Here is a 16,968-nt window from a genome sequence, read left to right as displayed (position 1 = left end):
CACTTGAAATGCTTTTTTTATTGCTTTATTTTTCCATATTATTAATAAAGTAGGATTTTGAAGTGGTTTCAGTAAATTAATTCCTAATCATTGGGCTTCATTGGGTTCCTAATGATCTGCATCTAGCTGTAAGTATTGTGTCCATAGCTATTTCATGCCTAGTTTTTATGAATTTGTTAGTTTCGTTTTTTAAAAAAATCAGTCAAAGAACGGCAGAATGATTGACATTTGCTTTTCCTAGCAAACTTTCACAGAACTCTGATTCTGGAGGAGGCAGACCAGCTTGCATGTAAGATGAGAACATGCTTGTGATACAGCAATAGTGTAAGTAGGACAGCCTGTTTGCTGCAGGCAGTTTTCATGAAAAGCCTTGTGTCCACAGAAAGAGGCAATGAAGACTCTAAACTTCGCCATTCCTTGTGCTGGGAGCCTTGACTAACGGTTGAGGTCAGGTTGCAGAGAGCCTTGCTTTGGGAGAGATTGTTGCATAAAGACTCAGCGTGACACTTATGAGAAAACCAGGCCCGTGCAAAGTGCTGATTGGCTCCCGGTGCAATGGGCTACATACAACTTGTTACAAATACACCTCTCGGGCTTGGGCCAGTAGCCCACAGCCTGAGCATCCTGCTTGCCAGCTGAAGCCTGATGAGACATGCTCCGAACCTGGCAGAACGGCCAAAGGCTGTGCCCAGCTGGAAGGAACCGGTGGCTGAAAATGAAAGGGCGTCCTTCCCCCTTCCCTTTGATCTTCGGTCTCTACTGCTTCTGGGCGCTACAGTTCGCCTCAGGTAAGGGTCTCGCCCCATGGCTGCCCCCTGCGTGCCTGAGCTAGCTGGAGAAAGAACAATCACTCAGACAGGACTACTACAGAAAGCTGAATTGATCCCTCTGCCCCATCCCACCGCTCCTGTCTCCCTCTGCAATTCCAAGAGGCTGGGCTCCCTTCCCGTTCGGCCCAGACCAGTGTGAACCTGAGCTCGCACCTCAAGCTCTTCTAAGGAGCAGAAGGTTGCAGGGCTGGAGGCTGCAGATAGTTTAAACCAAGGACCTGGCTGTCGGCGACCAGACCCGTGCAAGGAAGGAGGGGGGTGGCTGCGGTTTCTAAGGGTAAGCCGTTCTCCTTTGAAGTGGGCAGGGCCGGAGCGGTCCGCGAGACATGCCCGGTCCAGGGAAGAGACGGGAGATGCCTGCTGAGGTGCAGGACAGGTTCTCATGGGAGGGTCGCGCACGCGTGATTTTCCCAAGAGAAACGGCCCCTTTCAGTGGGACTGGCGGGCCCAGAGGGGATGAATACAGCCCTGGGATGAATACAGCGGAGCTGCCCCCCCCCCCCCGTTAACCCCCCGCTGTCCGAGCTAGGGCTGGGCATGAGCAGGGCCGGGATGGGGAGGGAAGGCTGGAGGCTGCTTGGTCTGCTGATGCCTTTGTCCAGGGTGCTGAACGCGGGAGCGCTGCCCTAGCGGCGCGGCCGGTGCTTGCAGAGCACCGCGCGGAAGGCCCGGGTGGTGGACACTGGGGGAGTCACCATTGAGCGTCACAGCCCATCCTGGGAGCAGACCGGAGGCGTGCTTGTGTGTGCGTGTGTGTGTGTGCGTGTGTGCGTGTGCGTGTGTGTGTGTGTGCGTGTAGAGGCTCGGGGACTGCTCATCCCTCCATGTATCCTATGCACGCCAGGCCGTGCATCTCACTGCAGGGATACACTTTTTAGCACTTTGCTGAAAAATAGTTCTTAAAAAGAGCAAAGCCAGGCACCCTGCTAAGCCCTCCGCCTTGGTGTCTCACCCTGGCTCGGCTGGTTTCATTTGTTCCCTCGCTGTTGACGGGTCAAAGCTTCGCCGTGGTCCTGGAGAATCCCTTCTCTGCAGTTGTACTGAGGCGGCTTTTAACTGAAAGACAGTCAGCCTTTATAGGAAATTACATTGGTGACTGCTTTATCTCAACAGGGTTTCCTCAGCCTGGCTCTCCTGCTATGGATGCTCCAGACATCCCTAAAAGTGAGGTAGGAAATGGTTTCATAGCATGGCAATCATAACCTAGAAACATATTCATAACGCAGTGCTGGGGGCACCTGAAACACGGCTGAATTCCCATTAGGGAATGAGAAACCAACTACATGTGATCGTTTTCCCATTATTCAGTGGCTAAGGATACATTATTAAATCTCTTTGCTCCCTATTCTAACGCAGCATACATGTAAGTATGCAGAGTGGACTTATAGGACGGGTCCAGGGATTCATCTATGCCTTCTTTAGGTCATTGACCATGCTGCAATTCTGAAACAGACACATATTTGATGTCATTTATATATTTCACTAAGAGAATAAACAAACAGATATGACACTAAACAAATATACTACACACTTATTGACAAATTTTCCTACACTAACTGAAAATATAAGACAATACACTAATCAAATCTAGGTTACAGTTGAGGTTGATTTAATCTATGAATTAACAATAACATGACATGGAAAAATGTTCACTTGCTCACCTCATGGTTAACCCTGTAAAGTGGCCCTTTGCTTCCTGTTTTAACAAAATAGATACATTAAGCATCAGATGTCTGAGCCAGGAAGTGCCTTGACAGACCCTCTAAAATTTCTCACATTAAAAATAAGGGTTTAAGTGTATAACTTATTCATACCTTGTCCTTATTTTAAAGCTGGAAATGTGTTTCAGTGAGTGGACAGAACTGTCTGATCAACTCCAGGTAAACCGATGTTATAATTTATTGAACTGGCTCTACTCTTCCAGGTACACTGGTTATTCCATAACAATTAAAATTAGCATCTATAAGGATCAGTGAAAAATCTGTTCCATCTCTTTCAAGCTGTTGAACACTTAGCTATAATGATGTAAATGTTTCTGCTGGCTTATGTTCTATTTTCCCATACAATCTAATTTCATTAAATGACACTAAGTATTTGTTTTCTATGCAGTAAGTGAGTATGCTGACATAATGAATATACTATCAACTTTTTCCTGATAGAAAATATTACGTATTTTTATATCTAGTAACTGCAGTAAGGTTTACTCTCGTATAATGCCATTGGCTTCAGTAGAATTTCTCCTGATTTAAACCCGTGAAATGAAAATCAAGCTTCTTATCTCAAAAGTCATGTACAAAACATACCATAAAATAGGTGGATTTTTTTAAAAAAATATTTGTCTTTTAGATCTCCAGTAAGGTAATGGATCTTTGTAATGCCATTTTTAATGGCATGCAGATAGATGAGGTAAGATCTTATGATTTTCTTTCCTTGAAAAAAGTCTTTCCTAACATTTTGCACAACCAACTAGAGTTTGATGATCATTATTTTTACTAGGAAAGCAATAAGGACATATATAAAAGACTAAGTATTTCTCCATTTTAGAAATACATGCATATAATGTCAACTCTTAGATTTGATAAGACTCTATACTAAACATTACTCTTTTTAATGCAGTTTTTATTTCACTACTCCAGAGTTCAACAACAAACATATCCACTTAAAACTGGGGTCAGTATTTTAACAGAATCATCACTTTTGAATAGCATAAATATATGAGCATGATGTTTATTAAGTCTGCGATTCAGCAATGTCTTTAGCATATACCTGACTTTCAGCCTGTGAGTACTCTCCTTAATTTCAGTGAGATTTGGTCACTTGCTTAAGCACCTTGCCCAATCATCTCTAAAAGTTCAAGTGTATGAGATAGTTAGGCTCTCAACTCATGTTGATTACACCTAATGTCAGGATTAGCCCCAATGCTATTTTTCAAATGGCACCTTTTGGTCAATGTTAGCTATTTAAGAGCTTTACCAAATGAAATTATGGATCAATTTAAATCCTGTTTAAATCTGAAGAGCTTTAGTCATAAAAAGATAAAATGCACTGTGACAATAGGGTTTCAGACAATCAGTTTACTCAGGTCATGTGCAATGACTTTAAAATAATTACAAGAAGTGTTTTTAAAAGGTGTTTATCTTTGCTATGCTTTCTTGTCAATTTCAAGTGCTGAGCACTTTTGCGAGAACATTGATTACAAAAGCATTACAATATTTACATTATATTCTAATGTACAGTCCCCACCCAGAAAGAATAAAAAATAAAAACCAAAACAAACACCTTCTATGGCTGTAACATAAATATGTTTAATACAATGTTAATTTACAAATCCACAAAATGCTGACTGATGGTTTTCCAAAGTCAGCTAAAAATTATACTCGATCCCCTTGAAGTCAGTGGCAGTTTTGCAGTTGACTTCAGGGTATCCAGGATTTCACTCTATCTCATCATTCTTGAGGCTTGGAATATGACCCATATCACAACTTTCCAAGCAGTGTAACTGGCCTTTGCCACATCACAGTTTGTGGCCAGGTTTCCAGAATGTGGTCTATTTGGGGCCTTAGCAGAAGCTATAAGAACGGCTAAGGGCCAGGATTAGCTATGAGGTATGGAGAAAGAGGGGTTCTTGTGGATTTTATCCAGCTTCATACATCTATTATGATATGGATTTCCCTATCTCTGACCCACCTGAGCTTTCCCCAACCCCTTGGGAATTTAGGGCTAAGTTCAGCATTAGCATAAAAAGACATGATCTCCTTGAGGATCCTACACATTTGTGGGGCACGTGGATTAGGATTTGCATAAAACATTACAACTGCATTTTAAAATGAGGGATGGTATTTGTGCCCCACTGAAGTCAATGGCAAACTGCCCAAGATTTCACCCAAAGTGATATTTCTTAGAGTCCCAGAAAGAACTGCATGGAACATTTAGGTTCTTCCTCCACTGTTTGTACAAGCTTCACAGCTGGGGTTTTCAGAGGAACCAGGGGAGATAAGCACCCAAATCTTATTACATTTAGGTTCCTAACTCAACTAGACTCTTTTGAAAATTTTAATGTGTGATTATTACCAAGCTCTGTTAAGCAGTTCATGTTTTGCAATGATTCTGCACTAAAATTAATATGTATTATAAATGTTTGGTTTCTGAAGCTTCAGGCCATCAAAAACATTTATAAGTGACTATGTTTCAATGTTTTGTGTCTGCTTGATCATCTTAGTACAAAACTAGTGTTCACAATATCTCTTTGTTGTAGTCTTCCCCTATGCATCCTTTAATACGCCTTTCTTCAAAGCTCTCTGAGAGAAGAATGAAAAGATTCCTTAGTCCAGTATGCATTTGTTTCTTTCATAGTATTTTATGGAACTAAAATTTAGTTGCGTGTTGTTTTATAAATCATTGTCTCCATATTTGAACCATGGGCCTGTATATTCTGTCTCTGCTTTGCCTCTTTCCTTCTCTATGTTTTCCTTTTTAAACTTAAGTTCCTTCCTTTCCCATTTCCACCTCTTCTCCTCCTTTCCCCTCCTCTTACTGTCTACTCCCCCTTCTCTGGCCCCTCTCCACCTCCTTCAGTCTTATATACTTTCTCTCATTTTCCATTTTACCTACTCTTCTTTAAAACTTATCCTGAATAACTAAATCCAATCACAGGTGCAGCTGCTGCTACTGCCTCTGATCTCTGCTGATACTACTAAATAAGCCTTTTCCATTTACAGTTCAGTCAAAGCCAGTGAAGCTGTACTAGGGGCTGTCCTTGCAGATCAGATTAGAAGATTAGAGCCTTCATTGACAAAGGTCTTGATCCTGCTGCTACTGAAGTCAGTGGAAAAACCTGCTCTTACCTCAGTAATGTGGGGTGGGTCTCAGAATGAGCTGCCTTCTACAGAGGGTGCAAGTGTTTTGGAGGACAGGATTATATTTCTGGACAAATTGGAGAAATGTTCTGAGGTAAACACGATGGAATTCAATGAGAACCAATACAAAGCACTCCACTCGGGAATGAACAGTCAGTTTCACACATACAACATGGGACATGACTGCCTAGGACGGAGTGTTGCAGAAAAGGATGTAGGGGTCATGGTGGACCACACACTAAATGAGTCAGCAGTGTGACACTGCTACCAAAAGCAAACATGATTGTGGGAGGCGTTAATGGGAATGTTGCAAGCAAAGCATGAGAAGTCATTCTTCCGGCTTACTCTGTGCTGATTAGTTTTCAATGGGAGTGTTGTGTCCAGTTCTGGGCACCACATTCAGAAAAGAGGTACAGAAACTGGAGAGGGTCCAGAGAAGAGCAACAAAAAAGATTAAAGGTCTAGGAAACATGACTTATGAGGGAAGAGTGAAAAAACTGTCTGGAAAAGAGGAGACTAAGCGGGCACGTGATAACAGCTTTCAAGTACCTAAAAAGTTGTTATAAGGAAGATGGAGAAAAATATTCTCTTTAATCTTTGAAGATACAACAAGAAGCAATGGGCTTAAACTGCAGCAAGGGAGGTTTAGGTTGGACAAGCTTTACATTATAAAACTTCCTGAATGTGAGGGTGGTTAAACACTGGAAGAAATTGCCTAGGGGGTTGTGGAATCTCCATCACTGGAGATACCTAAGAGCAGGTTAAATAAACGTCTATCAGGGATAGTTCAGATGGTGTTTGGTCTTGTTTTGAGTGCAGGGGACTGGACTTGATAAGTTCTACATGACACTTCCAGTTCTAGTATTCTATGATTCTATGAAATAAGTACAGCAAGAACAGCATTTAGTAGCAGCAAACCAGATTGGACCTTAGAAACAACAGTGGAAATCCTGAAGATGGGAAACCAACCACATTTTAACAAGGGAAGAGGAATCAGTATTATCCTGAAACCAGGAGAATGCTCTTCTTTTCAGTTCGAGCACAGCATTGTTTTCAAGAGCATGAGTGTCTAATTTGAATTACAGTGACAAGAATATATTTTACATTGAAATCAGTTAAATTAATACTTAAAGGCAGGAAATTCTGATTTGTGGCTAGATTTTCTATAACAGACTAATGGGTGTTTAAAATTCTCCCTTCCAAAAATAATTGAAGCAATGTATTTAAAACCAGGCTAGAGGGTTATTATGCAAAACCAAAGAAATGAAAACCTCGTGAATAGACATACATGTGAAAACTGATATGTGCTATCACCTTACAGGAATCACAAATTGCTGCTGCAGAGTTTACAAAGAAGGTACGTTAACCTAATTTAAACTAAAAAAATTGGTGACCACAGTTGATCTGAACTAGCTCAGATGCAGCTGCTGAAAGGCAATTAATCACTTCTAAAGCTGGCTCCAAGACATTTTCTAAAGCCTGTGCAACATCATATTTAATTATGGTATTTTAATATATTTCCATCAGACAAAATGGATGATTCTTGACAATGCCCACTGGGTATTAATGTTTAATCAGCAGTTCAGGTGAATGGGCTTTGGGGACTATCAGCATCCAGTTATTTACATACTGCTGTAAGGGCTCCTGAATTATTGATGACAGCAGTTCTGACAATGATACAGAGACTTGTCAATATAGCCATAGTATAGTTCAAATGCATTTTGCTAATGGTTTATGTTTTATTTTACAGGACAGTGCTGGTATCATGGGATGGCCTTTTTTTCTCTTCAGGGTATCTGATTTGTCTTTTCCTTTGTGACAATTCTGAATCATCTACCATTTCATAGATCAGTGGAAAGCAATATAAAACTCCTCACATCCAAAAATTGTTCCTGGTAGTCTATAAATGCTGTAGTCATTGTGTGAGAAGCTTAGGGAGTCAACATTGTGCTGTAGTTAAGATAAAAGGTCTCTAAAATTGTGAAACCCTCTGCAGTAAAGGATTAAAATGGGTCAGCAACCCCCAGCATGGGTGTCAAGAGCAGCACACAAACAAATATTCATTGGCATGTGAGGTGGAAGCTCAGCCCCTCCTCTGCCTCCCCCTTGCAGCTGGGAGCTTGCTGCAAGCCATGCCACCTCTGGATTAACAAAAGACCAGCTAATGCTACCAACCAACACCTAAATGATAGAGCTCTTCACCTTAATTTATTTATTAATGAGGCTGTTGTAGGTAGGACTGTTGGTGACTTTAAAAAGTATCACTGGCATTCAGACTGTACATAGAGGTCAAAAGGTCAAATTCCAGCACTCCTCCTTGGGAAGGTTACTGATTCTCACTTAAAACATCCTGTTGTACAGGGATGACCAAGAAAATGCTAGACTGTTCCAATCAGAGGCAGAATTGGGGCAAAATGTTTATTTCCTATTCAGAATGACTAGAGGTTTTGAACCTCTCTAACCCGGCACTCTTGGGACCAGACTGGTGCCAGACAAAAGACTTTGCTAGACCACAGAAAGTTGATATTGTCTAGCTGCATTGCCAACACTCCCACTACTTACTGGGCTCTTAGGAGACATTTAGGGGTAAATTACAGCTAAATAACAGCACAGAACACTGAAAGCTAAGTCTGGTGGCTATAAACAAACTTTAGAGCACCACAGAAAACTTGGCCACACCCATAAGTGGTCATCCAGCTGGATTATGGATGTTGCCGGATAAGAGAGTTCTGGATTAGGGAGGTTCAACCTGTAGTGAACTAGCATTAAATTCAGCAAAGTGTTACTACTGCACTTACCAAATTCTCTGATCAACACATTCAGTGAGCAGACTTAAAAAAAATGGAAATTATGAAAAAATCATCTGGGGTAATTTTTTTCCTCTTTGTGACTGTTGGATCTTTGACTAAAGTAAGTGGGTTGTGGATCCTGCTCTAGCCCAGATTCAGCCAATGATTCACTATGTGGAGCTGGGCAAAATGACTTTCATATGCCTCCACCAACACAGAAAGAAAAATCAATTAAAAAGAGGCCCTGACTGATAAGCATGGCCCTGGTTTAGTAAGATACTTAATTACGTGCCTAGCATTTAAATATGTCAGTAGTCCAAGGATTTCAGTGGAATGACCCAGGTGCTTGGAGTTAGGCATACAGTTCTGTATCTCGTTGAACTGGAACTAGGGTGCTGAATGAAAAATAAATCAGATCCTTTAGCTGTTGGTCCAGAAACTAAGTAAACAGACACAGGGCACGTAAATTCACACACCCACTACATAAGCCCTATTTCCACCCATTCCTATTGCCCACTTGTCGTACATTTGGCACAAGATCTTATGATTTTCCTAAATGCGCTATGGAAGTCATTTTCTGTTGTGTTGGCTTGTCTGATCGCTGTACCTCACTATTACTTAATTACATTTCAGCCTAGAAATGGAAGAACTATCAAAGATGCTGGCGACTAGCCCTCTGAAAGGTGATCCCTAATGTTTTATTTTCTCAACTAATAATAGCCTTTGAGACAGAAATTGTTATTGAGAAATAAGCCCTTTCACTGCTAGCTGTTCTGCATAGGCAAAGGAGGTTGTCTTCACAGAGCCACTCAAAAGATCAGGGGCATTGTGTGTACTGGAGATAAGTTAACGAAGTCAGTATTTTTTATAAAGTGGGATCATTAGGAAATTTCATGCTTTGTCAAAGTAGTAACACAAGCATGAACATTTCTACTATTTTTCCTGTTCCAAACTTGGAAATATTATTATTTACACCAGTGTTTCTTAAACTTTTTGAGACCATGAAATACCAAACACAAACATTTTTTAACCTGGGATCCCAATGAAAATTTCCTTCAAAAAAATTGTTGTCAGACAAAAAGAAAAAAAAACCCACCCATGGAACATAGTTCCATGAAAACACTGATTTACACAACACCCAAAAGCATGTGAGATGTTCTGTGGAGATCAATACAAAGACAAGAGCTCTGCCCTGGGTCACCTGATCACTATTGTGGATTCTTGCAGTCCTATAGAGTTCCACTGACATCCAGACTGGGACCTAATTTTAGATGAATAACAAATATCAGAGAGTGGTTGGGTGAAGTAATACACAGGGCTATAATGGTAGCACATGGTGGCTCATCTTTAGCTGTTGGTTGTTGTATTAAAGTAATTTAGGCTTCAATGGTAAGTTAAGTAGACATTAAGCTATACCACACACTCTTTCCCCATCCTCCTCTCCTCTTCCAACCCTTCTGAACTTTTCAGAACAGTAGATAATTTATTTTCTGTTTGTGAATCATCCGTTTTTCACAACTGGTAAAGCTGATTATAGGAGACAATGATGACTAGAATGACAACGAAAATTCTAACCAGAAATCCACTAGCTGATCAATGGAGATATGTGGAATGACCATGCCTAGGACTTTTTGGCAAAATATTTCTAATGGTGATTAGTTTAAGAACACATTTAAATACTTTGTCTATGTTTAGATTGCTGAGAACTGTTGGCAAAAGATATGCAAATTATGCAACACATTTGCATACCTTTTGCTAACAGTTCTGTCGGGAGAGGCTTTTCTGACATTTGGCCCATCCACATAGGGCCAAATGTCAGAAACCGCCCCTCCCCCTGTCAAGACATCCCTTCTGCCTCATGGAATGATGTCTACAGGGATGTTGACAGAATGCTCCTGACTGGCAGATCTCTGCCGACAGATCTGAAGTCTGGGTGTGAGCTCTGTCAACAAAACTTCTGTGGACTGAAGTTTTGTCAACAGAAGCCTGTAGTCCAGACATAGCCTTTGTGTCTAATTCACCCTCTTCCAGGGCCAACAGAAAGTGTGTGGTAACAAATAAACCTCACTCTTGTTAGTGTATCAACTAAAGTGGGACTTCCTGTTGCGTCTCAGTTAAGTACATCAGGTTTTACTTACAGGCCATTTCTACACATGCCATTTTCTCTGAAAGTGGCATGCTAATAAACAGCCCAAAATATGCTAATGAGGTGCAGATGCAAATTCCCTGCACTCATTAGCATAAGGTCACATGATTTGGAGTCCAGAAGACGCTCTTCTGGACTCCAACACAATGTGTGGAAGCGCAGTCCCTGAAAATTTTTCAGAAGAAGGGGCTCCAGAAGGACAACTTCCTTCTGGAAAACCTCCCCCGGGGACCATGCTTCTACATGTTGTTTTGGAGTCCGGAAGAGCATCTTCTGGACTCCAAATCATGTGACCATATTCCAACGAGGTGCAGGGAATTTGAACCTGCACCTCATGAGCATATGTTGGGCAGTTTATTAGCATGCCACTTTCAGAGAAAGTGGCATGTGTAGAAACAGCCACAGAGTCTTCTAAAGGGTCAGCTGAACAGGCTACGAGATAAACACTGTGCTCCCTAGTCTTTAAGAAGAAGACCTCCTAAAGAGAGGTAGACCTCGGTGACGGAGGGAAAAGTATATAAGGAGAAAGGATTCACAATATGGGTGAAAGACATCAGATAATCATCCTAGACTTTGGATAGTTATTCAAATCTTTAGAGGTTCATCCACAACTAATTGCCAGAACTAAAATTTTGTACCAAATCTAGATTTGGGATGAAACCAACATACAGAACTGAATTTTTTACAGTACATCAATAAAGAGCTCAATGTAAAATATAGTCCTAACATGTCCTAATTTCTTTCAGAATTCCTCGGACTATAAAGCTCATGGGTTGACTGAACAGCTTGAACATTTAATTTATAAGAAAAAAAGAAAAAAATTCTGTTGGAATATTTGTCCAGTGTTCTATGCGACTAATTTGACTAGAATTTAGTGTTCCACAATAAATTATAGCCATTAATTATTTTGTATTCCTTTACCTTTCTTCATTGTAAAGTTACACATGCATGCTTGTGCTCACTGAGAAGTATCAGCCTATTTATGTTGCACTCCTTTGTCTGGCTTCATAATTGATTTCTTTACTTAGTAGAAACCAATCAAATCCATTAAGGCAATATGTTTCTTCTATCATTATTTTTATGTAGCTGACTTGTGCTAGGATTACACATGATAAACAATAGTGACAATAATGCTGTGTATATTATGTAGGGTTTGAGGTACACATTGCTCTGCTCCCAAAGAGCACAGCAAGACTTTATGTTCATGACTGAATTATCCTCACCAAAATAAGAACAAAAGGCAGATTGTGATAGGTTCAAATTGCCTACTTGGAATGACACTGGTCATTGACTGACCTTTATCTGTTCAAGCAATATGCCAAAATGGAAAGTATGGTCACCCTTCCTCTACTAGGAATCATAAAGAATTAGGGATGAAAGTCTGAGATGTATTTCTTTCTGTACCTCAGTGGGTCACAAGTGAGAATACCAGATTCTGGCCAAACAGCTGTGAAATGGAGCAGACTCACGCTAAACCAGTGGTTATTCAATCAGTAGATTATACCAAGCCAGTAACAAAAGTAAACTTCTGTCCCAACACTCTAATTAACAAGAAATCAGAGAAGCATTCCTCTTCAGCACCCTAGCCTTTGTCTCAGCGAGCAGAGATTGGACTCTGTGATAAGTGGCTACTGAAAATAGATTTAATCAAATATAGGTTCTAATGCCAAGAGACCAGCCAGGCCACTAAACAACCCAGATCTTGCCCAATAATCACACTTTGGCAAATCCTTTAGATTTTTAATTACTAATGGTTTACTAATAAATGCAAGAAGAGGAGTGTTATGAATGGTTAATGGATCACATATATACAACTAAGTTGAAAAGTGCTAATGTCAGATTTGTCAGTGATGGAATAGATTGCTAGCTTGTAAAGCCTCCCTGGTAACTTCCAAAAGAAGGGAAGGTCATCAGGCCAGAATTTAAATTGCTCCTTTTAGTTTGTAAATCTTCAATTCTGAGAATCAGGGCAGGAAAAAGGCAAAATGGAGATATCTGTGGCTATGTTTACACTGCAGAGTTGTTTCTGGATACCAAGATCCCCCAAAGTAGCTACTCTGCATCTGTGAAACATGACCATTATTACCAAATATTTTTCAAAATAGCAGTAGTAGTAGCAGCAGCATCCTTCAGTCTTCGTAGACTATGGATCGCGCCCTTCATAGTTCCATTTAGGATCATCATTTTCAGCGTCGACTGTGAATGTGAAGGCCCACACAAGAGTGACAGTCCTTGCTGCATCTATTGCATGTGTAATGGCTGTCTGGCAGGTTCTTACTGTGCTTTCTGTGGGCTCGCTTCTCCTCTGCTAGCTGTCTAATCCTCATCTCACTCTTCTGAAGGCCCTTGTGTAGTTCCTGCCTCCATCTGTCGCGATCGTCTGCCATCTCCTCCCAGCTGTCCGGCTCGATGTCTATCTCCCTGAGGTCCCTCTTGCAAACATCTTTGTAGCGCAACTCGGGGCATCCAGGAGGTCTTTTGCCAGAGGCTAGCTCACCATACAGGATGTCTTTTGGGATCCTTTCATCATTCATTCTGTGGATGTGGCCAAGCCAGCAGAGCTGCCGCTGCCTGAGGAGGGTGTGCATGGTTGGGATTCCAGCTTGCTCAAGGACGGCAGTGTTGGACACTCTGTCCTTCCATGATATTCCAAGGATGCGCCTGAGGCAGTGCAAGTGGAAGACGTTCAGCCTCTTTTCCTGGCAGCAGTACAGGGTCCAAGACTCGCTGCTATAAAGGAGGGTGTTGAGGATGCAGGCTCTGTAGAATTGCATTTTGGTGTGGGTGTACAACTTGATGTTATTCCACACTCTCTCGCTGAGTCTGGGCAGAGTTGTGGCTGCTTTTCTGATCCTCTTATTTAGCTCAGACTCCAATGACAGGGTGTCAGTGATGGTGGACCCGAGGTAAACGAACTCGTGGACGACCTCTAACATATAGTTGTCAATGCTGATTGATGGAGGTTCAGCAACGTCCTGAGCAAGTACATTTATCTTCTTTAGGCTGATGGAAAGCCCGAAGTCCTTGCATGCTTTGGAGAACTGATCCAGCAGTTTCTGAAGCTGATTTTCTGCGTGTGACACTACAGCAGCGTCATCTGTGAACAGCATGTCTCTGATGAGGACTTCCCACACCTTAGATTTAGCTTTCAGCCTTGCAACATTAAACAGTTTCCCATCAGATCTTGTGTGCAAAAAGATGCCCTCTGTTGAAGATCCAAAGGCGTGCTTCAGGAGGAGCATGAAGAAGATCCCGAACAATGTCGGAGCAAGGATGCATCCCTGTTTGACGCTGCTCCTGATGCTGAAAACATCCGATAATGTGCCGTCATATTGGACGGTTCCTCTCATGTCTTCGTGGAAAGACTGGATCATCTTGACTAACCGTGGTGGACAGCCTATCTTGAGGAGCAGTTTGAACAGTCCTTCCCTGCTGACCAAGTCGAAGGCCTTGGTCAGGTCGATGAAGGCAATATAGAGTGGCTTCCTCTGCTCCCTGCATTTCTCCTGCAGCTGCCTCAGAGAGAAGACCATGTCAACGGTAGACCTCTCTGAATGGAATCCGCACTGCGATTCGGCATACACCCTCTCAGCAATCTTCTGGAGTCTGCCGTGATGCTTAGGAGGGAGATTCCATGGTAATTGTTGCAATTGCTTCTGTCTCCTTTGTTATTATACAAGGTTACGATGTTAGTGTTGCGCATATCCTGTGTAACCTCTCCCTCTCTCCACCACAGGCACAGTAGCTCATGTAGGGTTTCCAGGAGAGTGTTTGTGGCACAATTGATTACCTCTGGTGGTATACCATCCTGGCCAGGGGCCTTTCCTACGGCAATGCTGTCAATAGCCTCCTTCAGTTCATCCACAGTTGGTCCCTGGTCCAGTTCGTCCATTACTGGTAGGAGCTCAACGGCATCGAGGGCTGTGTCAACCACAACGTTCTCGCATGAGTACAGCTCGGAGTAGTGCTCAACCCAGCGCTCCATCTGTTTCGCTTTGTCAGTGATGACTTCACCAGATTTGGATTTCAGAGGTGCCATCTTGTTCTGGGTGGGTCCTAAGGCCTTCTTGATGCCCTCGTACATTCCTCTGAGATTACCAAAGTCAGCACTGGTCTGGATGCTGCTGCACAGCTTGAGCCAGTAGTTGTTGGCACAATGCCTGGCTGTTTGCTGTACTGTTTTTCTGGCTGCTCTGAGTGCTTGCAGGGTACTCGGGCTCAGCGAGTGTTTGTACTCCAGGAGTGCAGCGCGCTTCTTTTCGATGGTTGGAATCATCTCATTGAAGTTATCTTCGAACCCATCATTTGTGTTTCTAGCTCTTCTTCCAAACACCGACAAGGCCCTGTTGTAAATTGTATCCCTCAGATGCTGCCATCTGGATGTCACATTGGCACCCCCAGGGCTGCTGCACAGATTCTCCTCGAGGGTCTCTCTGAACTTTTCGGCTCTCTCTGAGTTTGCTGTCTCTTTGGCATCAATGCGGGGCCTTCCAGTTGGTTTAGAGTGGTACAGCTTCTTGGGAATCACCTTGAGTTTGGAGCAAACTAGTGAGTGATCTGTATCGCTGTCGGCACTATGATAGGGGCATGTCAGAAGGACGTTTTTGGGGTTATCATGTCTAGCGATGACCTCTTTAGTTGATGCCAGTGTTTCGAGCATGGGTGTCTCCATGACACTCTGTGCTGTGGCTTGGTTTGGAAAATAATGGCCATGTTATTTCAGCATCCCTCTTCACCTCCTCCTCAGAGGAGTAAGGGATGCCTTGAAATAGTGCAGTATTTTGAGATTTGGTGCTGTGTAGACAGTGCCAGATCCTGAAACAGCCAATCTGAAATTTACTCAAAACTGCGTATTCTTATTTTGAGTTGAGTGCAATATAGCCATAGCCTCTGAGGCCTATTATATCTTCTGTGATGTTCCTGGAAATTCACAGTCTCTGTTTGTGGAATGTTACTGGCCTAAGATAGAGTGCAGGGTCACATGAAAGTGTGACATATCCTCACATGCTCTGAGGGGGACACTGGTGTCAGGGCAGCCCAGAGTCTCCATAATAAGTGCCCAGGCTCGCGCCCAGAGAGGTACTCCGGCATCGCTGAACAGCGTTGCATCAACACAGGAGGCAACAGATACCGGTAATAAGCTCTTGCTCTATTGGCGTAGAGAACGAGCGCCAGGGGTTGCCTTCGACGGTGGGAGAGATCCTCTCATCTCACTGGACAGTCACCGCCCACCTCAAGCTGGGCAGCCCCCAGCCAATAGGGTACTGTCCCATCACAGTTCACCTGCCTCGCTGGGTGCGTGAGGCTTAAGGGTCCTGAACCTGACACGTGACTGAAATTTGGGCACCAGGCAAACCAATAAGAAAATCAACAAGAAATGAGAAACATCAACAATTTAAGCTTGCTTGCTGGAATGTGTGGACCATGCTGACCGGCTTGACTGAAGATCTTCAGGCCATCAGTGACACCCAAAAGACCACTGTCATCAACGAGGAACTGAAGAGGCTCCAAGCTGATATCGCTGCACTGCAAGAGATGCGACTCGCAGATTTGGAATCTCTAAAGGAAACGGACTACACCTTTTTCTGGCAGGGTAAAGCCCAAGAAGAACCCAAAGAGCATGGTGTTGGCTTTGCTGTCAGAAACACCCTTCTACAAATGGTGGATAGTCATGGGCGGATCAGAAAGACTTCTTCGGATCACACTTCAAACTTGCGACGGTCCCGTCCACCTGATCGGCGCTTATGCTCCAACCCTGTATGCCACACCAGAAGTAAAAGACAAGTTCTATGACGTGCTTAGTGCTGCTGTAGCGCAAATACCTGCTCGTGAACAATCTTGGGTGACTTCAATGCAAGAGTTGGAGCTGATTGGGTCTCATGGCCTTCCTGCTTAGGACACTTCGGTGTGGGAAAAATGAATGACAATAGACAGTGTCTCCTTGAACTGTGCACGTACCACAGTCTGTGCATCACAAACACATTCTTCCAAACGAAGCCACAGCACAGAGTGTCATGGAGACACCCACGCTCGAAGCACTGGCATCAACTAGCCGTGGTCATCACTAGGTGTAATAACCTCAAAAACATCCTTCTGACACACAGCTATCATAGTGCTGACTGTGATACAGATCACTCGCTGGTTTGCTCCAAGCTCAAGCTGAGACCCAAGAAGCTGTACCGCTCTAAACCTGCTGGAAGGCCCCGCATTGACGCCAGAAAGACGGCAAACTCAGAGAAATCTGAAAAGTTCAGAGAGACCCTCCAGGAAAATCTGCACAGTGGCCCTGGGGACACCGATGTGACATCCAAATAGCAACATCTGAGGGATACAGTTTACAACACGGC

The 16,968-nt window shown here is 42.9% G+C and overlaps 1 protein-coding gene across 1 annotated transcript; it reads left to right on the top strand.

Annotated features, from left to right (window-relative positions):
• The first annotated feature begins 652 nt into the window (after nt 1–652).
• On the top strand, nt 653–9,147 carry NMS (neuromedin S). Its single transcript, XM_074986670.1, has 10 exons — nt 653–788; nt 1,944–1,999; nt 2,663–2,710; nt 3,177–3,236; nt 3,327–3,352; nt 3,446–3,500; nt 5,086–5,160; nt 7,008–7,043; nt 7,437–7,478; nt 9,109–9,147. The coding sequence occupies exons 1-10, from the start codon at nt 653–655 to the stop codon at nt 9,145–9,147; spliced, it is 573 nt and encodes a 190-aa protein (XP_074842771.1).
• The last annotated feature ends 7,821 nt before the right edge of the window (nt 9,148–16,968 follow it).

The sequence above is a fragment of the Carettochelys insculpta genome, chromosome 1, assembly GCF_033958435.1.
Source record: "Carettochelys insculpta isolate YL-2023 chromosome 1, ASM3395843v1, whole genome shotgun sequence".
Taxonomy (NCBI): domain Eukaryota; kingdom Metazoa; phylum Chordata; order Testudines; family Carettochelyidae; genus Carettochelys; species Carettochelys insculpta.
Note: the sequence above shows the minus strand (reverse complement) of the source record. Positions and strands in the feature narration are given on the sequence as shown.